We start from the raw sequence: 27,945 nt of genomic DNA on the forward strand, positions 1-27,945 counted from the left end.
GCATTGTAACCCTCAAAGATTTTGTCTAGGAGTAGCTGGGCCAGCTAACAATACACTACTTCTTGACTGGCACATGTGTCATCCTCTGGATTCAGCAACCAAAACCAACAGTCATAGGAGAATGTCAACTGCCTGTTTGTGTGAAGATGATATATAAGTATTTCCTTTCCAGAAATGGATACAACACATTTTGTTCAAACTTACTGTTCCTTTTGGGTTAGTGGCCTGACTCTGACTGCGACAGTCATAGGACTGTTCTTCCCAGAATATCCTCCCCTCACACAGATGTTCAGCTGCTTTTTCACACTTCCAAGACTCCCCCCATTTTCATAATAGAGATCCAAGTCTGAAGAACTGTCAGATATTACAGTCATATTTAGACTTCAATCAAGAAGAAGCTGCTGCACTGCTCATTTTTCTGGCTCTGTTAATTACATTCTCACAAACTGCTCTGCTTTCTCTCTTCTTCAAAAGGCCACTTGGTAGATCTGGGTGCTCTGTCTCTTCCCAGCTAACCAAATCTCATAATCTTCCTTCTCCACCCAGCACACTATCTCAAAGGGCCCGAGCCATTTAGTGAACATTGTACACTTGGAGCTAGGTAGTAATAACAAGACATTCCCCCTAACTGGTAAACCCCAGCCTCACATTCCTATTATCATATTGATACCAGAGAGATTCCTTGGACTCCATTTTGTGCCCCTAGCTTCCATTTTGAATAGGCAAAAATCACTCCACCATCAGACACTGCAGGTCACAGGATACTTCACTGTTGAAAGTAGGAAAAAGGGGTGTGTAAGAAAAAACCCCTATCAAATTGGCAGAAAGCCAAACAAGTGCAGCATAACTCTGTGGTAAACAAGTAGCGATAAAGATGTGCAGTAAGATCTGGTAGTTGACAGGATAGTATAAAAGGCAGACAGGACAGTTAGAACAGAGGAGCAGAGAAAGACGGAGAGCGGACAAGAAGCTGAGAGAGACTGGAATGGAGATGGAGAATGGAGCCAAGCAGATAGCTGACTGAAACTGATTTCAGCAGCAGCAATAAGATAGCATAGTGAAGCCAAAAGGACAGAGTATAGCCTGTTATAATTATAGTATAAGTGTAGCATAGTATAGTGTAGGATTAGTGTCAGTATGTGTATGCCTGGGTTAATAAAGATGCATAAGATTTTGTTATTAATGTAATTTACCTATATAAAATTTAAAGTACATTTAAGAACTGCTGTCAGCGACCTGTTGCAGAGTGGTCATCTGTAACAGAGCACAATCACTTAGAATCATTTAAACTGTACGCAGTTGTGGCTTGAATGCTCTTTAACTTGCAGTAAGGGTTAGGTGTCTGGTTTTTATTTCTAGATTATTACTGTATTGGGGATTATTAGTTACATTAATAAAAAGATAATTTGTTTTGGAAACAATACTGCCTGTGTCAATCACTTATTGGAAGGCTGTATCCGTGTTCTTCAAGTGTTTGCTTAACTACTCTGGAGATCCGTACCTTAGGAGACACAGATTAAAAGGCAGATAGGGAGGCTCTTCTAACCCCAAAGCCTGTTTTTCAGTACAGCTCCTGTGAATGTTGCACAGCCTGTAAATTTTGCTTGGCAAAGGCCCTAATCAAATCCAGCTGTTCCTGCAGATTTAAGACATACTTCACAATATTCTCAGCCTTGGTTCATTGGTCCTGACAAGCTTCCTGCATAAGGTCCTGAAGGTCTTCCGTACAATAACTCAAAAGGGGAGAGCCCTAAGGAAGATCAGGGCACCTCCCTGATGCCAAACATTAGATACAAGAGCAGTTTTTCCTAGTTGTGGGATTTGACTGTGACAAACTTGCATAGCATTCCCTTTAGAGCTGGTTAAAATGTTCCACTACCCTGTCCATTTTGAGGTGGTAAACTTCAGTTCTTATGGACTGTATGTCAAGTAGGGAGAAAACTTCTTGTAGTATCCTTGGCATGAAGGTGGTGCCCTGATCTAGGTAGGCATCCCCAAGGTGATGCTGACCGGAGAACACTTTTAGCAATTCATCAGTAACTACTTGGGTTGATACTGACCACAGGAGAATGACTTGGGGATACCGGGTGGCATAATCCAGGATGACTAAAATGTAGCAGCATCCGCAGGCTATTGGTTCAAGATACCCAACTTAATCTGGCCCAATACATTCAAATGGCTAGTCTACTAAGGAAAGAGGAACCAGGGTAGGTTTGGGACACACCAACTGACATTTGGAACAGGGAAAAAAAAATCTTAATTATAGATACAGAATGAGGGGGTCTAAATTAGCTGTTACCACTCAAGAAAGAGACCTTGAAATCATTATAGATAGTTCCGTGAAAACTGCTCAGTGTGCAGTGGCAGTCAAAAAAGCTAACAGAATGTTAGGAGCCATTTGGAAAGGGATAGATAAAACAGAAAATATCATAATTCCACAGTATATATCCATGGCACGCCCATGTCTTGAATACTGTGTGCAGTTATGGCTGCCTCATCTCAACAAATATATATTACAATTGGAAAAGGCAACACAAATGATTAGGGATATGGAACAGCTTTCATATGGGGAAAGATTTAAAAGATTGGAACTGATCACCTTAGAAAAGACACAACTAAAGGGGGATATAATAGAGGTCTATAAAATCATGAATGGTAAGTGGAAAGAAAACAGGGATGTGTTATTTACTCTTTCACATAACACAAGAATTGGGGTCACCCAACAAAATTAATAGGCAGCAGGTTTAAAACAAACAAAAGAAAGTACTTCTTTATACAATGCACAGTCAATCTGTGGAACTCATTGTTAAGGATGCTGTGAAGGCCAAAAGTATAACTGGGCTCAAAAAAGAATTAGATAAATTCATGGAGGATAGGTCTATCAATAAATAAGTATTAATTAAGATGGTCAAGGATGCAACCCCATGCACCGGGTATCGCTAAACTTCCAACTGCCAAAAGCTGGGACTGGTCGACAGGGAATGGATCACTTGAAACTCCTCTGTTTTGTTCATTCCCTCTGAAACATCTGGCACTGGCCACAGCCAGAGACAGTATATTGAGCTAGATTGACCATTGGTCTGACCCCTAAAGGAGATGGGGACCTCTAGCTGTGACTGGCATATTCCAGCTCTTTGACCACCTGAACCAGGACATCTCCTTCCACATTAAAGTGAAGGTAGTGCGCATCCCATTCTGCATCCACCGGGGTCCCATCCACCCTCACCAGCTGCCCATTCAGGCAGCTAAATACCCTATCATTTTGCTGGAGGTAGCAGCTCTTTTGTGGACCTGTCAGGGGTGTCCAAGCTGTACTGGGTATCTGTGATCTTCCGTGCTCTTTCACCAGTTCTGGTCCAGGGTCCACAGAGTCCCTGGGGGCCTGAGTGGCCACAGGTGGTGGTATCTGAGTCAGGATCCTGTGAGGGCACCTCTGGAGGGTCCAAGCTACACTGAGTGACAGCTGATATAAGGACTCATCTTCCCAGGCCCTTAAATGTTAGTAGAGCTTGCTTCTGGGCAAAGCAGTGCTCCGTATGTGTTTTATGGGCCTGGGTAGTAGTGCCAAAGAGTTCAGGGTCAATAAAAGGGAATTTTTTTCTAAGAGGTAAAACAAGTACCTCATGCAGGCTAGGATCTGAGTGTGATTGGTTTGCTTCCTGTAGCAGGCCAGTTACTGGGCCCAGTGGCGAATTAAAGATTTTGCCGCCCCAAGGCCCTGAAATAATTGCCGCCCCCCGCCCCAGCTCATCTCCGCTCTGCCTCCTCCCCTGAACTCGCTGCCGGGTCCTTCTTCTCCCCACTTTCTGCCAGTGCTTGTGCATGAAACAGCTTCGCGAAGAGGGGGGAATGTGGCGCGCTCAGGAGAGGAGGCGGGGCCGGGGCGGGGATTTGGGGAAGGGGCAGGGAGGGGGTGGGGAATGGGGGCAGGGAAGGGGTGGAGTTGGGGCAGGGCCGGGGGTGGAGGGTGGGAACTGGTGCCGCGGGAAGCAGCCTCTGGCTGCTATTATAAATTTTCCGCCCCTGCAAATTTTCCGCCCTAGGCCTAGGCCTTGTTGGCCTAGGAGTTAATACGCCGCTGACCGGGCCCTGATCTCAACCAGCATCACTGCGTCTGACAATTCTTTCACCCTGGCCACCACTCACCCTGCAGCCAGAGTCGGTGCTAGGCATAAGCAGACTAAGCAATTGCTTAAGGCCCCAAGCAGCTCAAGCTTCATATTAATTATTAGTATGTCTTGTGCAGGGAGGGGTTCCCAATGAGCTAGCACTGATACTGCCCGCAGCACTCCTGTTTATGGACAGCTTAAGCCTGGTAGTGGGGTAGGATTGGAATTCTCCATGGATACACCCTATAAGCAACATTCCCCCGGTCATTGGGAAGTCAGGGGCCCAGTAGCTGCTCATGTATAAATATCTGTCTAGAGTTGGAGTCAACCAGCACCTGGACCTCCCCGCATTGACAATAATGGGGACAACTAGAACACCGGGCTTCCTGAGGAATGCTGATGTCTCAGAGGAGCAGGCTACAACATAGTCAAATTCCATACTGGAGCAGGAGCTGTGGCCCTACTACCCGCAAGTGAAGCCAGATCAGGCTCCTTGATAACTCTAGGGTTGTACCAGTTCTCACCTAGTCAGTAGTGGTTTACAACAGGGGAACAACTTCCGCAGCTCCTGTCACCCCCTTTTCTCACAGGCCCCTTTATTCCCCACCCAACTGCACTCCTTTGAGACTGTTGTCCCAAAGGTGGTATGATCTTAGGTAGGGGACTGCCCCAGCTCACAGAATGGACTTCCTGTGGTCTTCGCAAGCCCTTGGGTTTTCCCTTCTTCTGTGAGTCCAACACGCTGCAGGGGGAAACCAGCAGATCCGCTTAGAACCATAGTTCTCCTGGTTCCGGTCAGGAGAATGCCCCACAATCTAGTTCAGCCTCCAAAAAGTTCTCAACCAAACATACTGTAGTCTTCAGGTTGGCTGCCTGATCCCGGTCAACCCACTCCTGAGGTCCTGGAGGCAAAACCCAGCAGAACTGTTCAGGAACCACCAGTTCAATGATTTCACCAGGGGATTGGGATATTGGCCTTAGCCATTGGCAGCAAAAGTCTAAGAGCTCTTGCGCCACCAGAGGCCTTGCACCACCAGAGGCCTTGCGTCAGAACCCAGTTGCGAAAACTGAGAATAAATTGTTTGGCCTGGAACTGCCCACAGTAACCCTCCTCCGTGAGGCCCAGACAATCCAAAATAGCAGCTTTAAGTCTTCCATAATCTCCAGCAGAGGTGAAGCCTAATGCCCGATATGCTGCCTGAGCCTCCCCAATCAGACAGAGGGCCAGCCAGAGGGCCCATTGCTCCCGGGGCCAATGGTGGGCCAGGGCCAGGCACTCAAATGCCTCCAGGTATGCCTCTGGATCATCTTGGTCAGGACCCCTCCCCTACCCAGGGTCACTGGGGATGCCACACACACCTCTGCTCCTTGGGCTCCAGGGCATTCCCGGATTATTAAGTGGTGGAGGATCTGCTGCTCTTGCTCCATAAGTTGCTGGACCTGGATTTTCTGCTGCTGCTGCTCTCCAAAAGCTATTTCAAAAGAGACGCTTTGTCCCGGGGTGGCGAGTTACATGGGCCCGTGGTGCCCATGCTCCAGCAAATTCAGGGCCAGGGTCTGTTTCTGAAGTTTTTTTGTTGAAGAATTGCCACTTTTAGGTCTGTTATTGAGTGACCAGGGAGATTGAAGTGTTCTCCTACTCACCAGCAACTACGCACCACACAAAAACACCAACCTAGGAACCAAACCCTGCAACAAATCCCGGTGCCAACTCTGTCTACATAGCTATTCAAGAGACACCATCATAGGACCTAATCACATCAGCCACACCATCAGAGGCTCATTCACTGCACATCTACCAATGTGATATATGCCATCATGTGCCAGCAATGCCCTTCGGCCATGTACATTGGCCAAACCAGACAGTCTCTATGCAAAAGAATAAATGGACACAAATCTGACATCAGGAATTAGAACATTCAAAAACCAGTAGGAGAACACTTCAGTCTCCCTGTTCACTCAATAACAGACCTAAAAGTGGCAATTCTTAAAAAAAAAAACCTTCAAAAACAGACTCCAACATGAAACTGCAGAACTGGAATTAATTTGCAAACTGGACACCATCAAATTAGGCCTGAATAAAGACTGGGCATGGTTGGGTCATTACAAAACCTAAACCTATTTCCCCCATACTAATTTTCCCCTACTGTTACTCACACCTTCTTGTCAACTGTTTGAAATGGGCCACTCTCATTACCATTACAAGAGTTATTTTTCCTCCCTTGGTATCCTGCTGTTAATTGAATTGTCTCATTAGGCTGACCTCACACTTGGTAAGGCAACTCCCATCTTTTCATGTATTTATACCTGCTCCTGTATTTTCCACTCCATGCACCTGATGAAGTGGGTTCTAGCCCACGAAAGCTTATGCCCAAATAAATCTGTTAGTCTCTAAGGTGCCACAAGGACTTCTCGTTGTTTTTGCTGATACAGACTAACACGGCTACCACTCTGAAACCTCTAGTTATAAATCCACAGTCCCGAGAATTGTAGTAGTAAAGAGGCAAAATGGAGATGTCTCAGGTGCCTTTTATATCCTCTGCCATGTACACAGAAAGTTACTGTTCCAAACAAAGCCCACAGTTCTTGGTCCAAGATTGAGTCCAGGATCACATGAGCATATCACATGCCTTTACATATTTTGCTGAATCAAACTGTGGGTGGCCAGTGGCTCCTCACTGTCTGAGGCAACCACAGAAAAGGCCTACTGGGCAGGATGAGATTCTTCAATGGCCCATTGTGAGAGTGTCCTTAATGGGCCATCGACACATAGCTGTCTAGCCCTGCTGTGAATCTATCTGCGGGGGGTCACCCAGGCGTACAACGCATGTTTGAGATACAGATACATAGCCAATATTCATAACTTCAGATACAAAGATGATATGTGCATATAAACACGATAATCATACTTAGCAATTCATAACTTTTCTATTGATACCTTACATGACATACTTTGTAGAAGATTTATGGAAATTGTGCAACAGTGATAACAACAGTGATATAAGTCACCTTTTTTATACACAGCATCACAGAGCCAATCAGACTACAAAGTAGAGGTGCTAAAGCTTAGAAAAATTGAAAATTATGTTGCTTTAGCTATTTGTAGAGCATCATCTCTGCAGTATCTAGGTATCTTTTGCTCTCACTCTATATTATACAGAGTGTTAGCCTGGCTGGTGACTGGAGGAAGATCTTACATGAGAATGTAATAAGAATAGAAAAAGACATACTGCTTATTGTAATTATTGTTTAACCCCCGTTTCTTCTGCTTGCCCCAGGCCTATCATCTTAACTAGTCTTGGCTTTTCTGTCTCCATCATTCTGCATCTATGATAGAACAGCAAGCACCTTATCTTTCCTCCTTTCAGCAATTGTCTGACCTTCTCATTATTAATAACCTCATTAACCTGACATGTCCTTTTGTATGTTCTTGACTAACTTTCATTGTAAACTCTGTGAGGTCGAGAACATTACTTAACCTATCTTTGTAAAGCAGCATGTGGATTTATAATGCAATAAGTCATTTAACTCATTTTGCATAGTGTTTTTAGACAGGGATAGAAATGATAAGGTAGACCAGCAGTTCTCAAACTGTGGGTCACGACCCCACAGTGGTTTGCGACCCTGTTTTAATGGGGTTGCTAGGATTGGTGTTAGACTTGCTGGAGCCTGGGGCCGAAGCCCGAGCCTCACCACCCAGGACCAAAGTCCAAGCCCAAGCCCCATCTCCAGGGCAGAAGCTGAAGCCCAAGGGCTTCAGTCCTTGGTGATAGGGCTCAGGGTTACAGGCCCCCAGCCTGGGGTTGAAACCCTCGGGCTTCGGCTTTGGCCCCCCTCACCTGGGACAGTGGGGCTTGGGCTTTGGCTTTGGCCCCTGGGGCGACTGGGCTCGGGTGGGCTCAGGCTTCGGTCCCCCCTCCTGGCGTTGTGTAGTAACTTTTGTTGTCAGAAGAGGGTCGCAGTGCAATGACGTTTGAATTAAACTGTACTTCTTTAAAGTAAACAAGGAGTCTTAGTAGCACTACATAATAGGGCAAGCTACATAATTAGCCTTGTTTAGAGAGTGCACTATTCTTTGAAAATATTTTTTAAAAAGCAAGTATATAGTAGCTCAAAACCAATATACCAAAAACAATATAAATTACACCTGGAAATTACTAGGAAGCCAGTCCACAGCAGACATCATGTAACACCCTTTAAATATGGGCTACCAAATTTAACAGTAGCTGAAATGTCTGCCTGGTCTTACGGGGTAACTCCATATAGAACCCACTGCAGTAATCAAATCTTTAGATGACAAAGGCATATATCACCAAGTAACATCTGCTTCCAGAAGGAAACTTCAGACACAAAACAGATGGAAGGTGAAAAAAAAATCACATTTGGTTGCTACTATTCCCTGAATATCCACAAATAAATAAGGCTCCAAAAAGATCCTTGGACCAGGAACCTGTATAATAAAACCTCAAATTTTAAAGCCCAGAAGGGACTATTATGTCACCTAATCTGACCTCCTCTATAACACAGGCCGTAGTATTTCATCCAGTTACCTAATAACTTGTTTGACATCTTCCAGAAAGTCATTTAATACTGATTTGAAGACATCAAGAGATGGAGAATCCACCAATGGACATAAAGAGGGAAACAATAATATTTTCTAACATGAGTGGGAAAGCTGATGATTGGGGAGCTTAAACCCCCTCCCACTCCAACCTTGAACATTGACAATGACTCAGGGAAACAGTTTCCCTCTCAAAAAAGAGAAGTGGCTGACATTAAAAAGCATGTGAAAAAACCCAAATCTGAGAAGATTTTATATCACAAAGATATTAAACAAAACAATAATAGTTGTCTCATGTCCCCATTCTCCTTTATGAAATGGGCTCCCTGGCCAGATTATATCTCCCACAATGCACCATGTCCTCTCTCCAAGTGGAAAGACTTCTTATGGCATATGACATCTCATGGCACAAATAATGAATTAGATATTGGGTAAATGATGTAGCCACTATCACAGCAGCAGCATCTGGAGATGTCAAGCATGTCCATCCACCATCAAGATGAGAAAGAGGGCAGTCCATAACAAGATGGCATGCTGTGTGTTCTTGAGCACCACAGAGGCAGGACAGGGAGCTCAAGACGCTCAACTGTCAAGATGTAAGTTAAAACACCCATGGCCACAATGTATCCTGTTGTAATCTTTCAATTCATATGGTTGTTCTTAGGTGCATGCAAGACCCAATGCAAAGAGACTAGGAGACAACGATCTGAGTTTTCTATCTGCCCAGAAATGCGCCATCGATATAAAATATAGTCTCATACCACCTGTTGCCAGTGTTCCTTAAAAAGGTTAGCAAAAAGAACGAGGAGTACTTGTGGCACCTTAGAGACTAACACATTTATTTGAGCATAAGCTTTTGTGGGCTAAAACACACTTCATCATCTGATGTATTGTCTGAGAGGCTCGACTATTTCAGAAAAGGAGCTTCTTTACTCAGCACGTTTGATGTGGCTTTGAGATGAAATTGTGAAGTAAACTGTCCTGATAGTTGGCTGCGCGCAGTAATGCAGCCAGGGCACTGCCTTCACACCTAATCTCTGGGGGAGCAATGCCAGACAAGGTTGGAAATTGGAGCTGTCTGGGTTGCACCAGTAATGATATGAAGGGCAGAGTTGATTGTTGAGTCTAGCTTGCCACAATGAGGACTGAAGCCCATGCTGTTGCACAGTATTCAGCAAATGCAATAATTATGACATTTGGTAGACTGCCAGAAAGTGGGACTGGACAACAGGGATTGGATGAATCGCTGGTAGATGTCCCTAAGGTTTCAACACTAGTACCCCATGAAGAGATACCATTGCACACCATGGGAGATGTAGTCTGACCAAGGAGCCCAGCCTATACAAGGAAATGGAAGCACAAAGCACCCTGAACTACAACTCTTATGAGGCACCACGGCAGCATTTCTGGATTTACAAATTTAGGTTTACGGCCAAAATATTTCAGTATTGAATTTTCATTGAAAAATAAAAATTTTCCAAGAAAAATTTACACAAAAATGATTTTTTTTCAGTTTCATCAAAATGTTCTGTGGACACCTTGGCACCTTCCCCCCATGCCCCTGTTTTCTGACTGGCTCCAGTAATTAACTATAGGAACAATTTAACTAAAGATATGGTGGATTCTATCACTTGAACTTTTTAATCACGACTGGATATCTTTCTGAAAGATGTATTATAGCTCAAACAGAAGTTATGGGCTTGATGCAAGAATTGCTCAGCAAGATTTTATGGTCAGTTTTATCAAGGTCAGACTAGGTAATCTGGCTTTAAAAATCTTTGAAACCAGTGTCTCAGGCCTTGCCCCAGAGGCCTCTGGGTCAGCGTCTTGGGCCTTGGCTCCATACACCAGAGCCCTCTTGGCCAGAGTCTTGAACCTCAGCCTCACATCCCAGGGGCATTATTAGCCTCTGTGCCTTGGCTCCACACCTAAGGTCCCTGTTAACCACTATGGCTTGGCACCAAACCAGGGGCACTGTTAGTCTGTATACCATGTGATGCTTTCTGGGGGGTACCCAGGGCTGTGATGCATCTCATTACCACCTACCTTTAGTATGTTTATGCCTGCTGGGGTCACTCCCCAACTCCTCTGGCAATGGGCAACACAACTCCTCTAGGTCTATGCAGCTCTCACTGTCTCTTTACAGGTTAGCAATAGGCACACTCCATCCTCCCCCCCAACCTCCCTGCCCTCTGAGCATCTCCATGGATTGTCCAGCCCCTACTCCACTGGACACTCACAGTATTCACTGCTCCCAAAGGAACAGTACACCCCAACTTCCTGCTTACACCTTAGGTAATGGCTCCATTTAACACACAGTGCTTATATAAGATCATAGTAAAAAGAAACATACGTTTATTTAACAAAGGATTGAGATTCTAGTAGGAGCAAGAGGAATTATTAGAAGGAGGTGGATACATAAAATAAAATCATAACACACTTTCTAGAATCTAGACTTATTTAACTAGATACTTTTATGTCTTATAGAGCAATACTCATCCAAAGTCCTTCTGGCATTTTACAGCCACCCTTGGCTGTAATTTTCTGTTCATGAGACAAGTCACGCTGTTGGCTTGCCCCTTTGATGGAAGAATCTATGAGTTTCCCTGCATTCCCTGATATACCATACTTATCCTTTGATTTTAGTTATGAACAGGACACACCCATGCAGATTGTTTTGTCCTGTAGATTTTCTCTCTTGTAGATTTTGCAATCTTATACCTGGTATCTGCCTTACTATGCAAATATATATCCATTGCAAGACACAGAGTGCGCAATACACACATGACCAGACAGAGACAAGCCTCTGCAACCTCCTCTCTGAAAAGAACATCCCCACTTCTCGTGACCTGCCTTAAATCCCTTAAAAATATCATTTTCAGTATAGATACATAACTCCTTAAATATTATCAGTACATATATATTTCACAGTGATTAGGATGACCAATGAGCTACTGATTCTCGGTGGAGACCTCCCATGCCACCCTTTGGTGAATTATTCTGAATATTTCCAACTCAGAAGATCCCTGTAAAACTCTGGGCACGCCCTGTGCCCTCTGCCAATTGGCACTGAGAAGTTCCTGGGTCATGTATCTCGGCTTGGCACCCAGGGGCCCTGTTAGCCTTGGTCCTACACCCAGGGATGCTGTTAGCCCATGTCTTGAGCCTGGCACCTGCACCCTAGGGTGCCGCTAGGCCATATGCTTTGGTCCCACACTCAGAGGTGCTGTTGGCCTGCGTTTCAGGCCTGGCCCGGTACCCGGGATGCTAAACACTTTGGTCCCAGAGGCTTATCTCCGGCGGGCTCGTATCTCGGACCTGGCCCCGCACCCACATTGGCCCGTGTCTTGCGGGCAGCTCCTGCTCCCTCCCCCTCCTGCCGCAGCTCGCCTTGTTCCTGCGAGCGAGGCCGCCGCCATGTTCTCGGGCTGACGCCGCCGCCGCCGCGCCGCGCCGCGCCGCAGCAGGAGGAGGAGGCGGAGGGAAGGGGCCAGCCCCGAGCAGAGCAACAGGTACCGTCCGCAGGCCCAGGGGCGGCTTCCGCGCTGCCCGGCCCCGGCCTGAGGGGTTGGAGCCGTGGGGGTCCGAGGGGACAGAGCCGTCTGCCTGCCGGCTGGGTGAGCGGAGCCCTGGCCCCCGCGGGAGGAGCGTGGCGGGGGACGAGGCTGGGCAGCCCCGTGGCGGGGCAGGCTGGTGGTGGCGGCGGCGGCGAGGAGCGTGGGGGTCCCTGGGCTAGGGGAGTGTTCCTGTGGGGGGCCTGGGGAGGAAAGATCCGGGGAACAGGGCCATGGCTGTGTTGGGGGCCCAGGGAGGGAGCAGGGAGGAGGTGCCCTTGGTTGGGGGGATCTGGGGAGGGAGCAGGTAGGGAGTGACCTTGATTTGGGGGCGGAGGGGGAGAGTCCAGTGAGGGAGCAGTAGGGGGGTCCTTAGTTGAGGGGGCTGGGGAGGGAGCAGATGGGGTAGCCTTGGTTGGGGGCGGGGCTGGAGAGGGACTCGAGGGTGTGGTTTGAGGGCTGTTGTGAGCAGTAATCTTTGGGAAGTGGGGAATGGCCTGGGGAACACATGCCTGGGATTTGAGGTGTTTAGCGAGGGGGGGCTTGTGAAGGATTTAAGGGGCAGGAGGCTGCTTGAGGATGGGGAGCCCCGTATGACCCAGCCCATCAATCCCACCTCTAATCTTGTTTCTCTAGTTCATTTGTTACGTTGGAACCCTAAAAGGACTAGGAGGGAGAGAGAGAGAGATCACCCCCCCCAACCTACTTCTTTGAAGTTTTCTCTGGGGAATGGGACTAGGATTCGATCTTTTCTAGTGTAAGCACTTCTTGCACAGTATAGCAGAGGAGAAAATCTCCGATTTTGTTTATTTTATTTAGCTCACATCACAGTGTGCAGCTGGATGCAGTACAAAAGTTTAAAACCACAATAACTGAAATAGAACTTTGGCAACAAAATAGGCAGCGGATGAGGAAATGTTTCAGGTTTGTGGCTTTTATTAGGCCGAGCAGACGTTTCTTTTGCATTATAAGTTTTTCCTTTTTTAAAATAGTAAAGTTTTATGTGCACTTTTCTCTTTTATGAAAAGTGATTTTTTTGTAACCTTCAAAGCTCTTGGGGCAATGCAGCATTTTACCGCTATGTCCTCTTGAACACAGCTGATGAGTACTGGATTCAACTTCTGTCAGTTTTACCTTTAAATTTTAAAAGCTTTCAGAAATGAGTGAGGATTGTTTACAAATCTCCCCCACACATGTTCTCTCTGATTTGGAAGACGGAGGAGTAAAATTATTGATGCTAATGCACTTCTGCATGTTTCTATGGGAACTAATTTTCTGTTCCTAGGAACTGGTTTCATAATTTCAGTAATAAAGTGTGGCTGGTAAACCCTATTATGTGTGTGTATGTGTGGTAGTCTGTAAAGAAATGAAAATGGTACCAATGATTAACATTAATGGTATTAAGCACAAACAACAGGTTCAGGCCTCCACAAGAGACAACATACAGAACATCTGTGCCTGGAGAGCTTACAATCTATAAGAAGATGACACACTGGGAAGGTTAGGTAGATGGACTATACTGGGAATGTCAGAGAATGGAATAATGAAGATTATTATAATTATTGGTTTGCTTCTTAGGCTATTGTGAAAACCAGTAGTTTGAAGAAATTAAGAGCGGATGAAAACTAACTTCCATGGTTAATGCCTTAGGAAATGGTATCTTTTTTTTTTCTGTCCATTTATTTTTTTTTGGCACTGTAATGTTTTATAGAAAATAAAATGTGGCCACCATCTAGGGGACCTGGTTGTGTTCTTTAGGCACTACTATAATTTGGATAATAATTTAAAAGTATATAATTTGCAAATAGAGTGTGACGCGAGTCACACTTTGCAAAATTTTGAAGTAGATTTTAGTTTTAATAATACTTAGCACTTCATCTAAAAAGTGCTTTTATAAACATCAACTAATCAGTCTTCATAAAACCTATGTTAAGCCATTAAGTGTCACTCTCATTTTATAGAAGAGGAAACTGTCAGGGAGTCCCCGGGCGATGCTCTCTATGCTCCCTATGAAGCCAGTCAGGACTCTGGGAAAGTCTCCTTTCTGTGAGCAGACTGTCTTCAGGACACACAGCTCACACAACTTCCACCTTCCTGGGTCTGACCTTGGAGCATTCAGCATCCTCTGCTCCTCCGTGCTCTTCCCACAGCAACTTCGCAGTCAGACGTGACTCTCAGCCAGCCAGTAAAACAGAAGTTTATTAGACGACAGGAGCATGGTCTAAAACAGAGCTTGTAGGTGCAGAGAACAGGACCCCTCAGCTGGGTCCATTTTGGGAGGCAGTGAGCCAGACAACCACGTTTGCACTTCACTCCTCTTCCCCAGCCAGCCCCAGACTGAAACTGTCTCCAGCCCCTCCTCCTCTTGGCTTTGTCCCTTTCCCCGGGCCAGGAGGTCACCTGATTCCTTTGTTCTCCAACCCTTTAGCTCTCACCTTGCAGGGAGGAAGGGCCAGCCCATCAGTCGCCAGGAAACAGGGTGTTGGCCATTCTTTGTGACCAGACCCCTGCACACACCTGTCCTCTAGGGCTCTGCAATGATCATACACCCTTATCCCACCATCTAGATACTTAAGAACTGCATAGGGGAAACTGAGGCACCCGCACAATATTCAGAGGAAACATTAAGAACAGTCCCACTTCGTCACAGAAACTGAGGCACAAAGAATAATTTAGCTAAATCTATGCAGGGAGTCAGTGACAGACATGGGATTGAAACTCGGGAGTTCTTGTCTCTTTTTTCTGTGTTCAGAAGACTAGATCATGCTTGTCTCCCTAGAGCCTTTTGAGTGACAACTGCCCTAAAATGCAAGTCAGACTCCAAGATTGCATTTACACATGCAATATTTGGACCCTTAGTTCTTCACTGGTGCTGCCGTAATGCTTATATACACTGCCAGCTGGCATTGGTTAGGCAAGTGGGAAGCTGAGACTTCCATTTTTCTCCTAAACTGACCATTTTGTTTCGATAGTACTCCACCCTGTTTGTCTGGTTAGTCTACCTGTTGTATCCTGACTGACACTTAGGTTGTAACCTCTCTGGGACAGTGAGTGTGTTCTTTGTTTTCTGACTGTACTGAATCCAGGACAAAGGGGTCGTCTTTGATGCTTTATTAGGGTTCCTAGGTGCTAGTGTAGTACAAATAAATAATAGGTTCTAGTGATAGCAAAAGTGGAAGCTGTACTATAGATAGGGTTTATGCATATTCATCACCATGTAATCTAATCTACCCCCAGAGGAGTGCACCAGTGATGAATTATGGGAACTGATTTTTTTCCCTCCTTAATGTGGGCAAGATCAAATAAACCAAAGTAGAAGAGGGCTGTTACTGATTTTGAACATTGTTAGTAAGAAGGCTTTTGTGAGTTTTGGATATTACCCTAACGGGGCCCATGCAAATACCTAGATTAGTTTTCAAACATTATATATTTATATTGCTGTCATATTACTATTATGTGAATTAAGTTCATTTTCGTAGTAAGATATAAACTACTGAATATGAAGTTTTAGTCCTGTTTGCTATCATAATTTTTTACGCAGCTATTTATCTTGCATTGTTATTTATGTATTCATTCACTGAGCACTCAAAAGTATACTAGGTGCCATTCAGGCAAATGGAAAAAAATAAGGGCCGAGATGTCAAAATTTTCTAGTGTCTTTTGGTTGTTCAACTTGTGACACCAGAAATGAGCACCCAGCCTCTTAAAATTAGGCCCCCTTTAAGTAAGGAGACTGAAGTTGAACGCCCCAAAATTGACTTATTTAGAATTATTATTTGCTCTTGCAAATCTTGGGCATGGGCTCTGCCTTGGAGAGATCATGCTTTAATTGACAATTTACAAGAGCCCTGATCTTGCTGAAGGATGTTCTCATTTAGATCACTTTGCAGGAGAGGGGCAAATGAGATGGGGAAAGGGCACAATATTAGACTTTTAAAAACATAAGCTGACTCCTGACTAGTCCCCACTTTTCATTTCACTCCATACCTAAGTGTCTTGATTTTTTAAAAAGTGTTATTCCTATCTTATTTCCCTTGTAAGGTATTTTTACTCCTTCCTATTTCCATTTTTTTTAGTTTGATTTTAACCATTTGTTTATTTTACTTTTATGAAACATTTAATACTTTTTTCTGATATTATTTGTTTAAATCTTACTTTTTCTATTTTTGTTTCTATTTAGTATCAGCATTTTCTATTTTTAATTGTTTTCTGTTTTCAGATTGTTTCTTTTAATTCTTGAAAACCACTTTTCAGCTTCAGAATACTCCATCTCTCTCTATAGCTTCTAGAATCTAGATTATGGCCCTTGCCATTTCTCTCCATTCTGTTTCAGAAGAAATAAGTGGTGATGAGCATATTCTGTTTTGGAAAAATTCTAATGATGTTGAGCCACCGAGTATGTGAAGGACCTGTTCCTCCTTTTTAATGTTTTACACTGGAGCTCTTGATTTATGTGGCTGAGTGGTGCTGGGGGTTTAATGCCGCCAGTACCTTGCTAAGAAGATGACTGATTAGTTGTCCCTTTTTATTTATGACTGTAGTTTATTTTATATAGTATGCAAAGATCCTCTCAGGTTGTATGTGTATTTGTCAATAAAACAGTATTGTTTGGACTAAGTATTGTGATAACCTCTGGGTATAAAATGAAAGTGAGGTTACCTATATTTTTAAACTGTAAACATATATTATTAACTTCGTTCAATATTAGCCTCATCCAGTGTATTTTTGAAAGCTCTTGTTTTCCCTGTGCCCAGCCTTGTGACAGCTGATGCAACAGACCTATTCCACCTTGGTTGAGCATGCGGCTTTTGCTGTGCTTTGAAAGCCAGATTGATTTCTCAATGGGAATTAGGCACCTAATGTGCCCCGGTGTTTTGAAAATCTTACTAGACATCTTTGAGTGCCTCAGTACCTTTGAAAATCTTATCCTGAGTCCCCCTAAGCATGGAACTTAAGGACTTATCTCAAGTCATAAATCCCAGTCTCCTATATAATACTGCTTGAATGCCAGGCCAGTCCAAGTTTACTTTTAAAAAATGTTCAGTATCTTATTGACTAACATCTTGTTATCTAAGTATGTCTTTCATTTATTCATCTAGCTCAGGGGTGCAGAACGTTTTTTCTATCACGGGTCATTGACCCGCAGAAATAATCAATTGCGGGCCACACACAAGTAAAAAGCAACTTAATTTAGGGTGGTTTTTTTTAGGGAGAAATATAAAATGTTCAACTTACTCACCAGTGGGAGAGGGGACAGTGCAGAGGCTTGGGGCTTCCCACCCATGGCGGCATGAGCCAGCACGTGCGGCTCCAGCCCCGCGGGGGGGCACCAAGACTTGCTGGGGGCTGGATGAAATTAAGCAATAGGCTGGATCTGGCCCGCAGGCCATAGGTTCCTTACCCCGATCTAGATTGGAACCCTCCTGGAGCAGGAACCATCTTTTTGTTCTGTGTTTCAACAACACCCTGCATGTCTATGTCTAGGGCCCTAGGTGCTTCAGTATTACAAATAATAATAACAACAGCACTATGTTATTTGATGCTTCTGTTTTTCTGTAGCTGCTCATTTTTCAGGTGGTGTATGTTAAAAGGTAAACAGTGTCATGGAGATATGGGACTGAACGTAATGCTCATGGAAGTCAGTGGAAAGGCTTCTATTGATTAGATAGCACTGGAAAGAGAGACGTGACTTATAATCTTTCTGAAAACAAATGTTTCACTGCTAAATAATAAAGTGCACTGTTAAAAAGTAAATTCAGAAACATTTTTAGTGAGTAAAATAGTGCATTATGGTGTATTTTTCTTTAAAAGTTTAGAGATGTTGTCTGAGCTCAAGAATAAGAGGCTGGGAGTTCTTGAGTTTTAATTCCAGCTGTAACACTGAGCAAGTTACTTAACCTCTTTCATTTTCTTTAGCTAGAAAATTAGGATAGAGAAGTGTCTTGAGGCTCAGTTTGTCAATGTTTGTTAAAGTGCTTTGGAGATTAAAAGTGCTGTATGGATGTTAATTTTTATTAATGCTTCAGGTTTGAGGATTAAAAGTTAGTCAGGACGTTTTTATGTAATGTCCTCAACTGTGTTGCTTTATCTCTGTGTACTATTTGTGTTCAAACACAAACAAAATTTTTCTTTCTTTATGAATATTTGATTCTTTCTATAAAAATACATGTTTTGCTGTAGTTCACATTTCATAGTTATTTAGAAAGGTAACATCTTCCTGTTACTGCAGTGGGGTGAGCAGTTTGTACAAGATTAAAAGGCCTGTGAGGAGATCACCAATAAATAGCTCTGCATTGTTCAGACTGAGAGTGCACTAAAAGATACATCAGAAATATAGTATCCGGTTCACATATTGTAAAAATATACACAGTTCATATTTTTATCACTTAGAAATATCTAAAAGCATCCCCAGCAATAATATAATTTAGAATGTATAAGTTAATTGTTTGTCTCCTGTAGATGAATGAAGAAACAACACTTGCACCCCCCCTTTCCTGGGAAATGTTGGATAAAAAGCCTCACCAATTTGCATAGGTGACCACAGACCCAAACCCTTGGATCTGAGAACAATGAAAAAGCGTTCAGTTTTCTTACGAGAAGACTTTTAATAGAAATAGAAGTAAATAGAAGTAAAGAAATCACCTCTGTAAAATCAGGATGGTAGATACCCACAGTATGCATCCGATGAAGTGAGCTGTAGCTCACGAAAGCTTATGCTCAAATAAATTGGTTAGTCTCTAAGGTGCCACAAGTACTCCTTTCCTTTTTGGATTAGACTTGTTTGTTAATGTATAGCTGAGAACAGCTTTGTACATGCTTTTCAGAATACCATATGGAATTCAAATGAAGCAAGATGGTGACAGTAGCAGCACAACACATTGGAATTATGTAATTGCAAAATTAAAAAGAACATTTACTGGAAAATTAGCCTTTCATTTTTTTGCAACTTTAAATAGTTAGGGTCAAAAACATTGCTGCTGTATGTGGGTGCAAATGAAACAATGGCATACATACAAGAGCGGTGAACTTGGCTAGTAGTGTTTTGGTATGGATCTTAGTAATATTTCAGCTATTAGAAATAGTAGCTAAAATATGTTAGTTGGTAATTCTATTGATGTTGCACTTGCCACCCACTTACCTGCAAATTAAGTTTATGAGGTGTTTGGCATTAATCATGACTCATGTTATCTATATGTAGTTAAGTGATTCAACAACATTGTAAACTTACAAAGTGAAGTAATAGTGGCGGACAACAGGAGATGTGTGTCATTCTCTTCTGAAACATCCCCATCAGGTCTAAAAATTTCCCATTATGGCTAACAGCATATTATGACATTACAAACCCCCTCTGATTTTTTTAATACACTGCTTTTAGACCAATATTTTGGAAGCCAAGAATTTTGATAGTTTTAAATAATTTATATAAAGATATTACAAACTACCCCTCACTTAAAACAGGTACACACAAAAAATAATTTAGTTTAGGCAATTATTATGAATTAAGGTTATACGATTACCATTCTACTGGATGTGTGCTCTTAGTCCAAGGACAAGTTAGGTATCATTTAGTGTGCTTAACCTGCAGTACAAGATAAAGTGGCACCTAATCCATTACAAAGCCTTAAATACATTTGCTGTTGTTTCTAATCGTTTAAGTGTTAGTATATTGTAGACCCTGGTACTTGGTGTTTAAAGTTGAAAGGAGAAATTCCAGTTGAATGCCCCATCTGTTTGCTCCATTGTGCCCTAGTAATGTGTTGTCTATGGTTTCCATCACCCTTCCGCATCTGAATAACCCAGAGGACTCTGAAAATTAAAATAAAATTGTTAAGAAGCAGATAATTTTATACTACTGCAGGTCAGGTATTTTATGGGTATTTTACTTTTCCCATATAAGATTATTTTTAGTTACTTCTCTTAAGGCACCCTAATATCTTCAGGCATGTACACGTGCAAATGTGCTCCCTAGTCACACTAATGACAGGTTTCAGAGTAACAGCCGTGTTAGTCTGTATTCGCAAAAAGAAAAGGAGTACTTGTGGCACCTTAGAGACTAACCAATTTATTTGAGCATGAGCTTTCGTGAGCTACAGCTCACTTCATCGGATGCATACCGTGGAAACTGCAGCAGACTTTATATGCTTTATATATAAAGTCTGCTGCAGTTTCCACAGTATGCATCCGATGAAGTGAGCTGTAGCTCACGAAAGCTCATGCTCAAATAAATTGGTTAGTCTCTAAGGTGCCACAAGTACTCCTTTTCTTTTTAGTCACACTAAGACTCTAATCATGCTAATTTACAGTTGTATTTAAAAACGGTTTTTGGTAGCAGTCCTCTGTCACACTGTGGATTGAGATTCTTAACTGAAGACTGTTAGAAATATGTTGTTCTTTTAAAAAGCAAAGTGCTACACAGTCTTGCTTCCTGGGTGATGTACATCTTCCTTTTTAGACAAAACTACGTGCCTGTGCTGGTCAGGTAAACCATACTAACTCTGCCAGTAACAGTTACAGCTAACTGCTGATGTGGACATGGTGTATTTTATATTGTTGTTAAAAATATAGCATCAGTTCTTCTAACTTTAAATGTGAATCCAGATTTAAATAATTCCCCCCTACCCCCCAAAAATGCTTCAAAAATTTTATAAACAGCATATTAAGATTATCCTTTTGAGATGTTGGGTGTAGAAGACTCCTATATTTCTCATGTGTCTTATATCTTTTTCTGCTTAACTGCAGTAAGCTCCTTTGATCCACAGACTGTATACTTTGAACTGTTTTTCTGGGACAAATGTTGGAACAAAAAGTCAAAGAGCAGATCTGTTGCATCCTAAAGAGAAAATAGTGCTGTGGTGTACTCCATGGTATTGCTGCGTTATCGGGAAGACAGATATCTCTCTTGCTTTACGGTGGGCTTTCCAGTGTTAATTTCTGCTTGTGAGAAAAAATAGGAGGAGATTTTTCTATATGGTTAGGCTTCCAAAAGATATGTCCAGAATCAGATTAAAGATACTGTCCGTAGAATAGGGAAAATCAACAAAATCCGAGATTTCAAATAAGGGATTGTCTGCTACATTGCCGGTACCGCCATACTAGTGTAGCTATGCCAACATAGCCCTCTAGCATAGACATGGCATATATCAACAAAAGGAGGTTTTTCTACCAGCATAGCTAAACCAGTTCTCTGAATGGCATTAGCTATGCCAATAGAAGCACTTTTCTGGTAGCATAATTGCATATATGCTGGAGATTTTGCTGGCGTAGCAGTGTTTGTCTAGAGGTGTGGTGTTGTTTTTTTTTTCACACTACTAACTGACATAGCTATGTAAATACAATTTTGTAGTGTAGACTAAGCCTACATGTTTTTCTTTGAGCTAGCTCTGTCTGCTTGTACGGATAAGCCAACGATAGTTAAGGTAGTGAAAAATCCCATCACTGTACCTACTGACAGGGAAACTAACCTTATCATTTCATATACTTTCATTGTGTATATATAATTGGTTCCTGTTGCTTGGCTTGTGTTTTGGCTCTCATTTAATCCACACCATTAACTTGTTTTTTGCTTTCTTAACAATTCCTAGTTTGTCTAGGCCTCACCTGTGACAAGTATAAAACGGATATTTCCTTAAAGTAAGGAGAACCACTTTTCAATCTGTTCTTGAGATAGCCAGTAATTCTGAGTAGTTTATTCTTCTTCACCTTTTGTTTTGTCGACCCACACTGCCCCAGTTGGATCACTCCAAATATTTAAGAAAATGAAGAGAGATATCAAGGCCTTCATTCAATAAATTAACTTTTAATTTAGGTAAGTTTCCTGTTGTCATTGTGCACCAGTTAAAATCATTACAACTCTGTAAGTCAGCATAATAGCAGGAAACTGAGTAGCTGGTTTAAAAGTGATACTGTTAAATAAACCCCACCTGCCCCCCCAATAACTATGTGTTTAGGAGAATATTTGTGCTTTCTTACTATAGTTCTGATAATTGTGCAACTTAGCAGACTGACCAATATTTCATAAAGCTAGTATTTTCCACTTAAAACTATTACCTGCTTCAGGGAAATCCCTCTGCCACAAAAAAGTTATGACTGTTGAGATACTCCATCATTTTTTAATTATTATTTTAGCATCCATTCTAGACTCAGTTACTTAATACAGTAGTTCATATCAACATTTACAACCTATAGCACACTTAATGGACTACCAATAAAAATTAAAATAAAATTGGCCTCCTCAGCAATAGTGTAGACATCCTGTTTAGGACATTAGTTCTTTTAGTCCAGAGTGTTCATTATTCCAGGTTAATATGTTGCCAATACGTATTACATTTCCTTTGTAAATCAGTTAGACAGCAACCTCTGGAGTTTGTGTTCTTGCTGATTGATTTTTTGCTGTCTATTTACTTTTTCTCCACTGTTTCCCCTTTCAGTTATGTTGCTCTTTTAGGAGTGGGGTGTCTGAACCATGGCTTCCAGAATATTTATCAACTTGCTTGTAAATGAACTGGTTTGACCTAACAATTGAACTAATTAACCATTCCTGCCTTATAGCAGTTTTTTGCTAGGTTTTTTTTTTTGGAAATATTTGTATGTGATTGCTTCAGATAGAAATTAAATATTAGAAAAGCGTATGCTATATAAGTTTCACTTAGAATGAGAACAAGTAAACATATTTTGAGTGAAGAAATTAGTTTTTTCTTATTCTAATTCTAGCTTTTTTCTTACCTCTTCTCTCCTTCAGTCTCTTCTTCATTTCCTCACTTCAAAACTATAGTAAGTGTTGGGAAAGGATGGAGAAACTATGGTTGATTAGGTCAGGCTGGGAGAGCAGAATTGCTGCTGTAAACATTGATTGGTCAGGTGATCTGTTTACAAGAACGTGTCAGTTCTGTTATTTGAACCTACTGACATCCAACTTTTCCTGTTTTCATCATGTGTGATGCCTTATGCTCCAGACATTAAACTTCTAATCAAAAGGTTCCTGAGTTGGACTACACTTGTTGTTAACTTCAGGCTTTGGTTTTATGCCAGCCTGTACCCTTTACTGGTGTGAGATAGTTGATGACTTTTTTGTTAATATATCTCCTTTACCAGCTCCATATTTTATGCCTTATGCTTAGAACACCTTAACAGTTAATGTTTGCCAAACAAAATTCCTTCTTCCAAAACACTTCAAGCAAATCCAACTTTGTGGAATATTCCAGTTGTAAAGGTAATTTTCTATTCTGTGTTTGTTGTAACCTGCTTGTTACTTGATTATAATCTTTTCTGATTAGGGAATCTTTTCTGATTAGGGATTCTTTTCTTTGTTTGGCATACTTTATTACACAGCAGTGTGTCCATCTGTGGTGTTATGTAAAATGTTCTTTGGAAATTTCCAAGTTTTGTTGTAATTTAAAAGTTATCTAGAGTCATTTCTAATCTAGAAACTCCAGTGTAGATCTAGGTTTCAGAGTAGTAGCCGTGTTAGTCTGTATTTGCAAAAAGAAGGAGTACTTGTGGCACCTCAGAGACTAACAAATTTATTTGAGCATAAGCTTTCGTGAGCTACAGCTCACTTCATCGGATGCATTCTCTTTCACTGAAATTGCACCATCAACTGAGAGTAAGAGGAACTGCTTTATTATGAAGGATGCTAGGATGTAGTTATATGGTGACTAAGGGATTACCAGACTTGGAATTTGTGAAAATAAACTAATACACACTTCGATTTCTGAGTAATATCCAAACCTTAGGGACACTGTGACTGCATAAAACTGGAGTTCTTTCTTAGTGGCAAGCATGTTCCTTACCCAAAGACACATGGAAATAGTTTTGTGGGGGTTTGTATCTGAGGAATTTGGGTCAGTGAGTGGCCTGGTTGGAAATGTAGGGGTAGTAGAACTATTTGGGTTGCACTGAATTACCCCTTTCCCCACCCAAATTCATGAGGGGGACTGGGCACCTCTAGGCACTGCAATAATACAGGCAAATAAATAAATGAAGAACAGAAGTTAATACAGACCAATGCTGAATTTATGTTTGCTAGCTTGTCCTTTCATATTGTGGGAGACCCAACCCAATGCTTTTGGGTTCAGAAACCTTTATGGCTGGTATGACTCTGGCAGCCTGGCTCTAAAGGAACTGTGCTACACAAGAGGTGGCATAGGGCCCCAGAGTTGATGCAGAGACATAGGAACTCTATCTGGATCCCTTTACATTTCTGCATTCTGAAGTCTGGTTGCTTCTGTGTGAGGTGCAATTTCTCCCACACTCTCAGGACTTTCAGGCATGGGGCACTTCCCTACCTGGGTTATCACTTAAGGGTTTAGATTTGGTGCATCTTAGGTCTTACATTTCAGAAAGCTGCTGTGTGATAGGATCTAGCTACAATACAATAGTATGAGGCCTGGCTGAAACATGGTATGGTCTTGTAATGCACACAGCTATAACCTTATTTGGCAGTACCATGTTGTAATGGGGACACAAAACACACTAGCTTTCTGCAGTTAAATGGGATCTTAGAGATTGCCTCTCTCCTCATGGTTTTTAACCTGGCAGTTGAGATCAGGTGGGGTGCTAGTTGACAATAGCTTGACTTTGGTATATGGAAGCTGGAGCTAGAGCATTCCCCAAGAGGGCCCTCTAGTTTGGAAATTACTTTTGCTTTCCCCAGGCACACGTCCTCTCCAGAAAGCCTGAGGTTGTTGGACTTCCGCAGTGTTTCCAAGGCCTAGCTGTTTGTTTAGGCTTTTTTCTCCAGGGTTGTTGGAGGGATTTATTTTATAGTTTGATGTTCTTCGTAACCCGAAGGTTAAAAAACAAGCCAAAAAGATTTTTTGGTAGTATTGGGTAGGTGGAATGTCAGGCATTTCCCCCGCTCCCTATTTTAAAAATAAAAAGTGATCTGCAAAGGAGAGAACAAAATGAATAGTTCAAGAGTGTGGGTTTAATCAGTTAAAATTTTATACCCCAATCCTGCAATAAGACCCAGACAGAACGACCCTGGTGTCTGTGCGCCGCCCTATTTACTTTTACCCCGTCGATTTCAGGTGGGTTCTTCACACACTCATCCTATTGCAGTATCTCAGTTTAGAGTTCTTTTCTAGCAGTTCTCAAAAGTGCAGCTTGTTTTGTAGAACTTTATGTTCAGCTGGAAGTTATAAATAGGGAGGAATTGTCCTTTGTTGTTTCATTTTTAGGACATAGGAAGAGACGTTGGAGGCAACCTAAAAATAAACAAATTCATTTTAATTTTCTCATTCTCTTGGAAAAGTTTTCAGCCTTTCTTTTGCCTCCCTCTATTCTTTCTTCAATTGATCCTTGGTGTCACACTTGATTGATCAATGGATTCACTATCCATTCCATTTTTATATTAAAAAAAGAATGTAAAGTGTCATGATACTACTGTGAAGAGAGTTACATAAAAACCAGTTGTACTGTGTAATTCTTTCCTCACTAGGTAGCTATATAAGCAGTATATACTGGGTTAAGTTTAGATTAAAGCATTGGTTTTCACTCTTTTGGGGATGGATGATATATCACAGCCAACATGTGGCTATGCAATGCACAAACCAACCAATGAAGGCAAATTCTTTATGTAAAATTAGCCCATTGTATAGCCAACATTATAAATATTGTGTACAGAATATACATGTAGAGTACTGGTACAGAGTGATTCCTCACATTTTTCATTTAGTGCATAAGTGTGTAGTAAATGCTCTATACACGGCAAGGAAATTTTTTGAATGCTTCTGGAAGCAACTGCATGATTTTTTGCAATCAATAAAACAATCGGATATGCCAGAATAAGCAACACCATTCAGAAAAAAAATGTTTCTGTACCTTTTAATATTTTTGAAAATGTATTTGAACAGATATTTTTGAAATCACTGAAGGGGGGGTGGGCATAATAGTTATCTGAAATGTGACACAGAAATTAGAACATTAGAAGTATCTGAACACTGGGATGAGTAACTGCACTGCAGGATTCTGCTATTGTTGGCTAGTGCTGTTTCATGAGTAGATTCGTCCCTGCCCCCTATTCTCAAATTTTGGATTGTATTTTTTAATATTTTAACCGAATAAAATTGCCACTTTGTTATGGAGAATTTCACACCACGTACCATTACTACAAAAATGTTTCCAGGTTTAAAGCTTTTGTGGCTCCTTAGTGAACAGTAGTTTCTGCCTTTACAGTTACATAGTGGAGGGTGATGATTTGTGTAATTTTCCGTATCAAAATGAAATGATTTTCTCTGAAGCAATGCCCTGGTGTATGTTGTCTTAATTCTTTATGGGTGTTCCCTATCTGTAAAACGGGGACAGTGCCTAAGTTTGAGGAATGTTTTGAGAATTGAAGTCTTTAAACCATGATTTGAGGACTTCAATAGCTCAGACATAGGTGAGAGGTTTATTGCAGGTGTGGGTGGGTGAGATTCTATGGCCTGCATTGTGCAGGAGGTCAGACAAGACGATCATAATGGTCCCTTCTGACCTTAATGTCTATGAGAGTTAGTTAATGTTTTGCAAATATAAAGAACTAATAAATAAAATGTTAAATGCTCTGAAAATGTGACCAGACTAGCAAAACAAAATGTGACAGGCACCATTTTAACATTTCTTATTCTGAAAGTATGTTGTATTAAGAATCCCTCTGATGATACTTTTTTGTTTTTGATAATATAATAAAAATAATTGACTTTATAACAATATTGTTTTATATGCTGGAAAATAGAATGCTGCATGATTTGATTAGAGCTAGTTATTTTACAGAATGAAGTATGCAGGGTCATTTCCACTAATCATGCTTTTGTAAGTTCTGTAGAAAGTTATTTATCCAATATTTTATTAACAGAAGTATTATTTCCAAGTATGACAACTATAATTTTAATTTTGATAAATATTAATGTAAATCATGGAAGTTCAAGCTAAAAAAAAATCTGTTAGGTTGTCTAGTCCATCCTCCTTCCAGTGAAGGATTGGTCTGTACAGTATATGTTCCAGTGTGCGTGTGTATATTTTATGCAGTACACACTGTACAGTGAATGCCGTTTTCCTTTAAGAATGTGCTCCTAGGTTCAAGACTGCACTGCATACCAAATAAAAATCTCCCACCTACAGAAATCTCCCACCTACTTCCAAATGCAAATTCAGTATGTTCAGTAGCAGCTTGAAGCCCTGCATTGTTTGCTTCCGGAAGTGTGAGCCGAAGAGGGCAGACATTCCCTCTGCTCAGCAGGAGCACTAAGCTGTGTTCTGCCCTTGTTCCATTATTAATGGGACAATGTTTTTATGTTGCAGATGGCTAAGAGCTAGCAAGGCACATTCAGGACCATGATGGCTCAGTTTTCCACAGCCATGAATGGTAAGTAGCTTGATCTGGGTTCATTTATGTGGTTCGGAGAGTTCTTCTTTGTCTTTATATTTAATATCAACATTATTAGTAATTAACTGATTGCAACATATGCCTCAATGTTTTGGTCAACTTGCTGTAGCATATATACTGTTGCTTATAACTTCTGATGTATAGTCTATACTCTAGGAATTCAGCACAAGTTTGTACTGCAGTATAATTAAGAGTGCACATATGCCTGGATCATCTAGTAATTTTAGATCATTTAAGGGGTTATTACATGCCGATACGTGACTGTATTTTGAATACTGAATGACTTCAGATGAGGAATAAACTAAGTAACCATTAATTAACAGAATAGGTATTTGAAGTTGTATAATATGGCATGGG

At 41.7% G+C, this 27,945-nt stretch overlaps 1 protein-coding gene across 4 annotated transcripts in view; it reads left to right on the forward strand.

The window, feature by feature from the left end:
- Positions 1-12,063: 12,063 nt before the first annotated feature.
- The window catches only part of ITSN2 (intersectin 2), a 126,884-nt gene continuing 111,002 nt past the window's right edge, over positions 12,064-27,945 (forward strand). For 2 of the 4 annotated variants that reach the window (XR_013345545.1, XM_077812448.1), the window contains exons 1-2: positions 12,064-12,182; positions 27,504-27,567. Coding sequence is in view for 3 of the 4 variants with exons in the window: in XM_077812448.1 (XP_077668574.1) it covers positions 27,537-27,567 (31 nt within the window). In the remaining variant the exon portion in view is untranslated. Of the gene's footprint in view, positions 12,288-27,503; positions 27,568-27,945 lie in introns of all 4 variants that reach the window. The other 2 variants (XM_077812446.1, XM_077812447.1) reach the window with 2 other exon arrangements.

Source organism: Eretmochelys imbricata, chromosome 3 (genome assembly GCF_965152235.1).
Source record: "Eretmochelys imbricata isolate rEreImb1 chromosome 3, rEreImb1.hap1, whole genome shotgun sequence".
NCBI lineage: Eukaryota > Metazoa > Chordata > Testudines > Cheloniidae > Eretmochelys > Eretmochelys imbricata.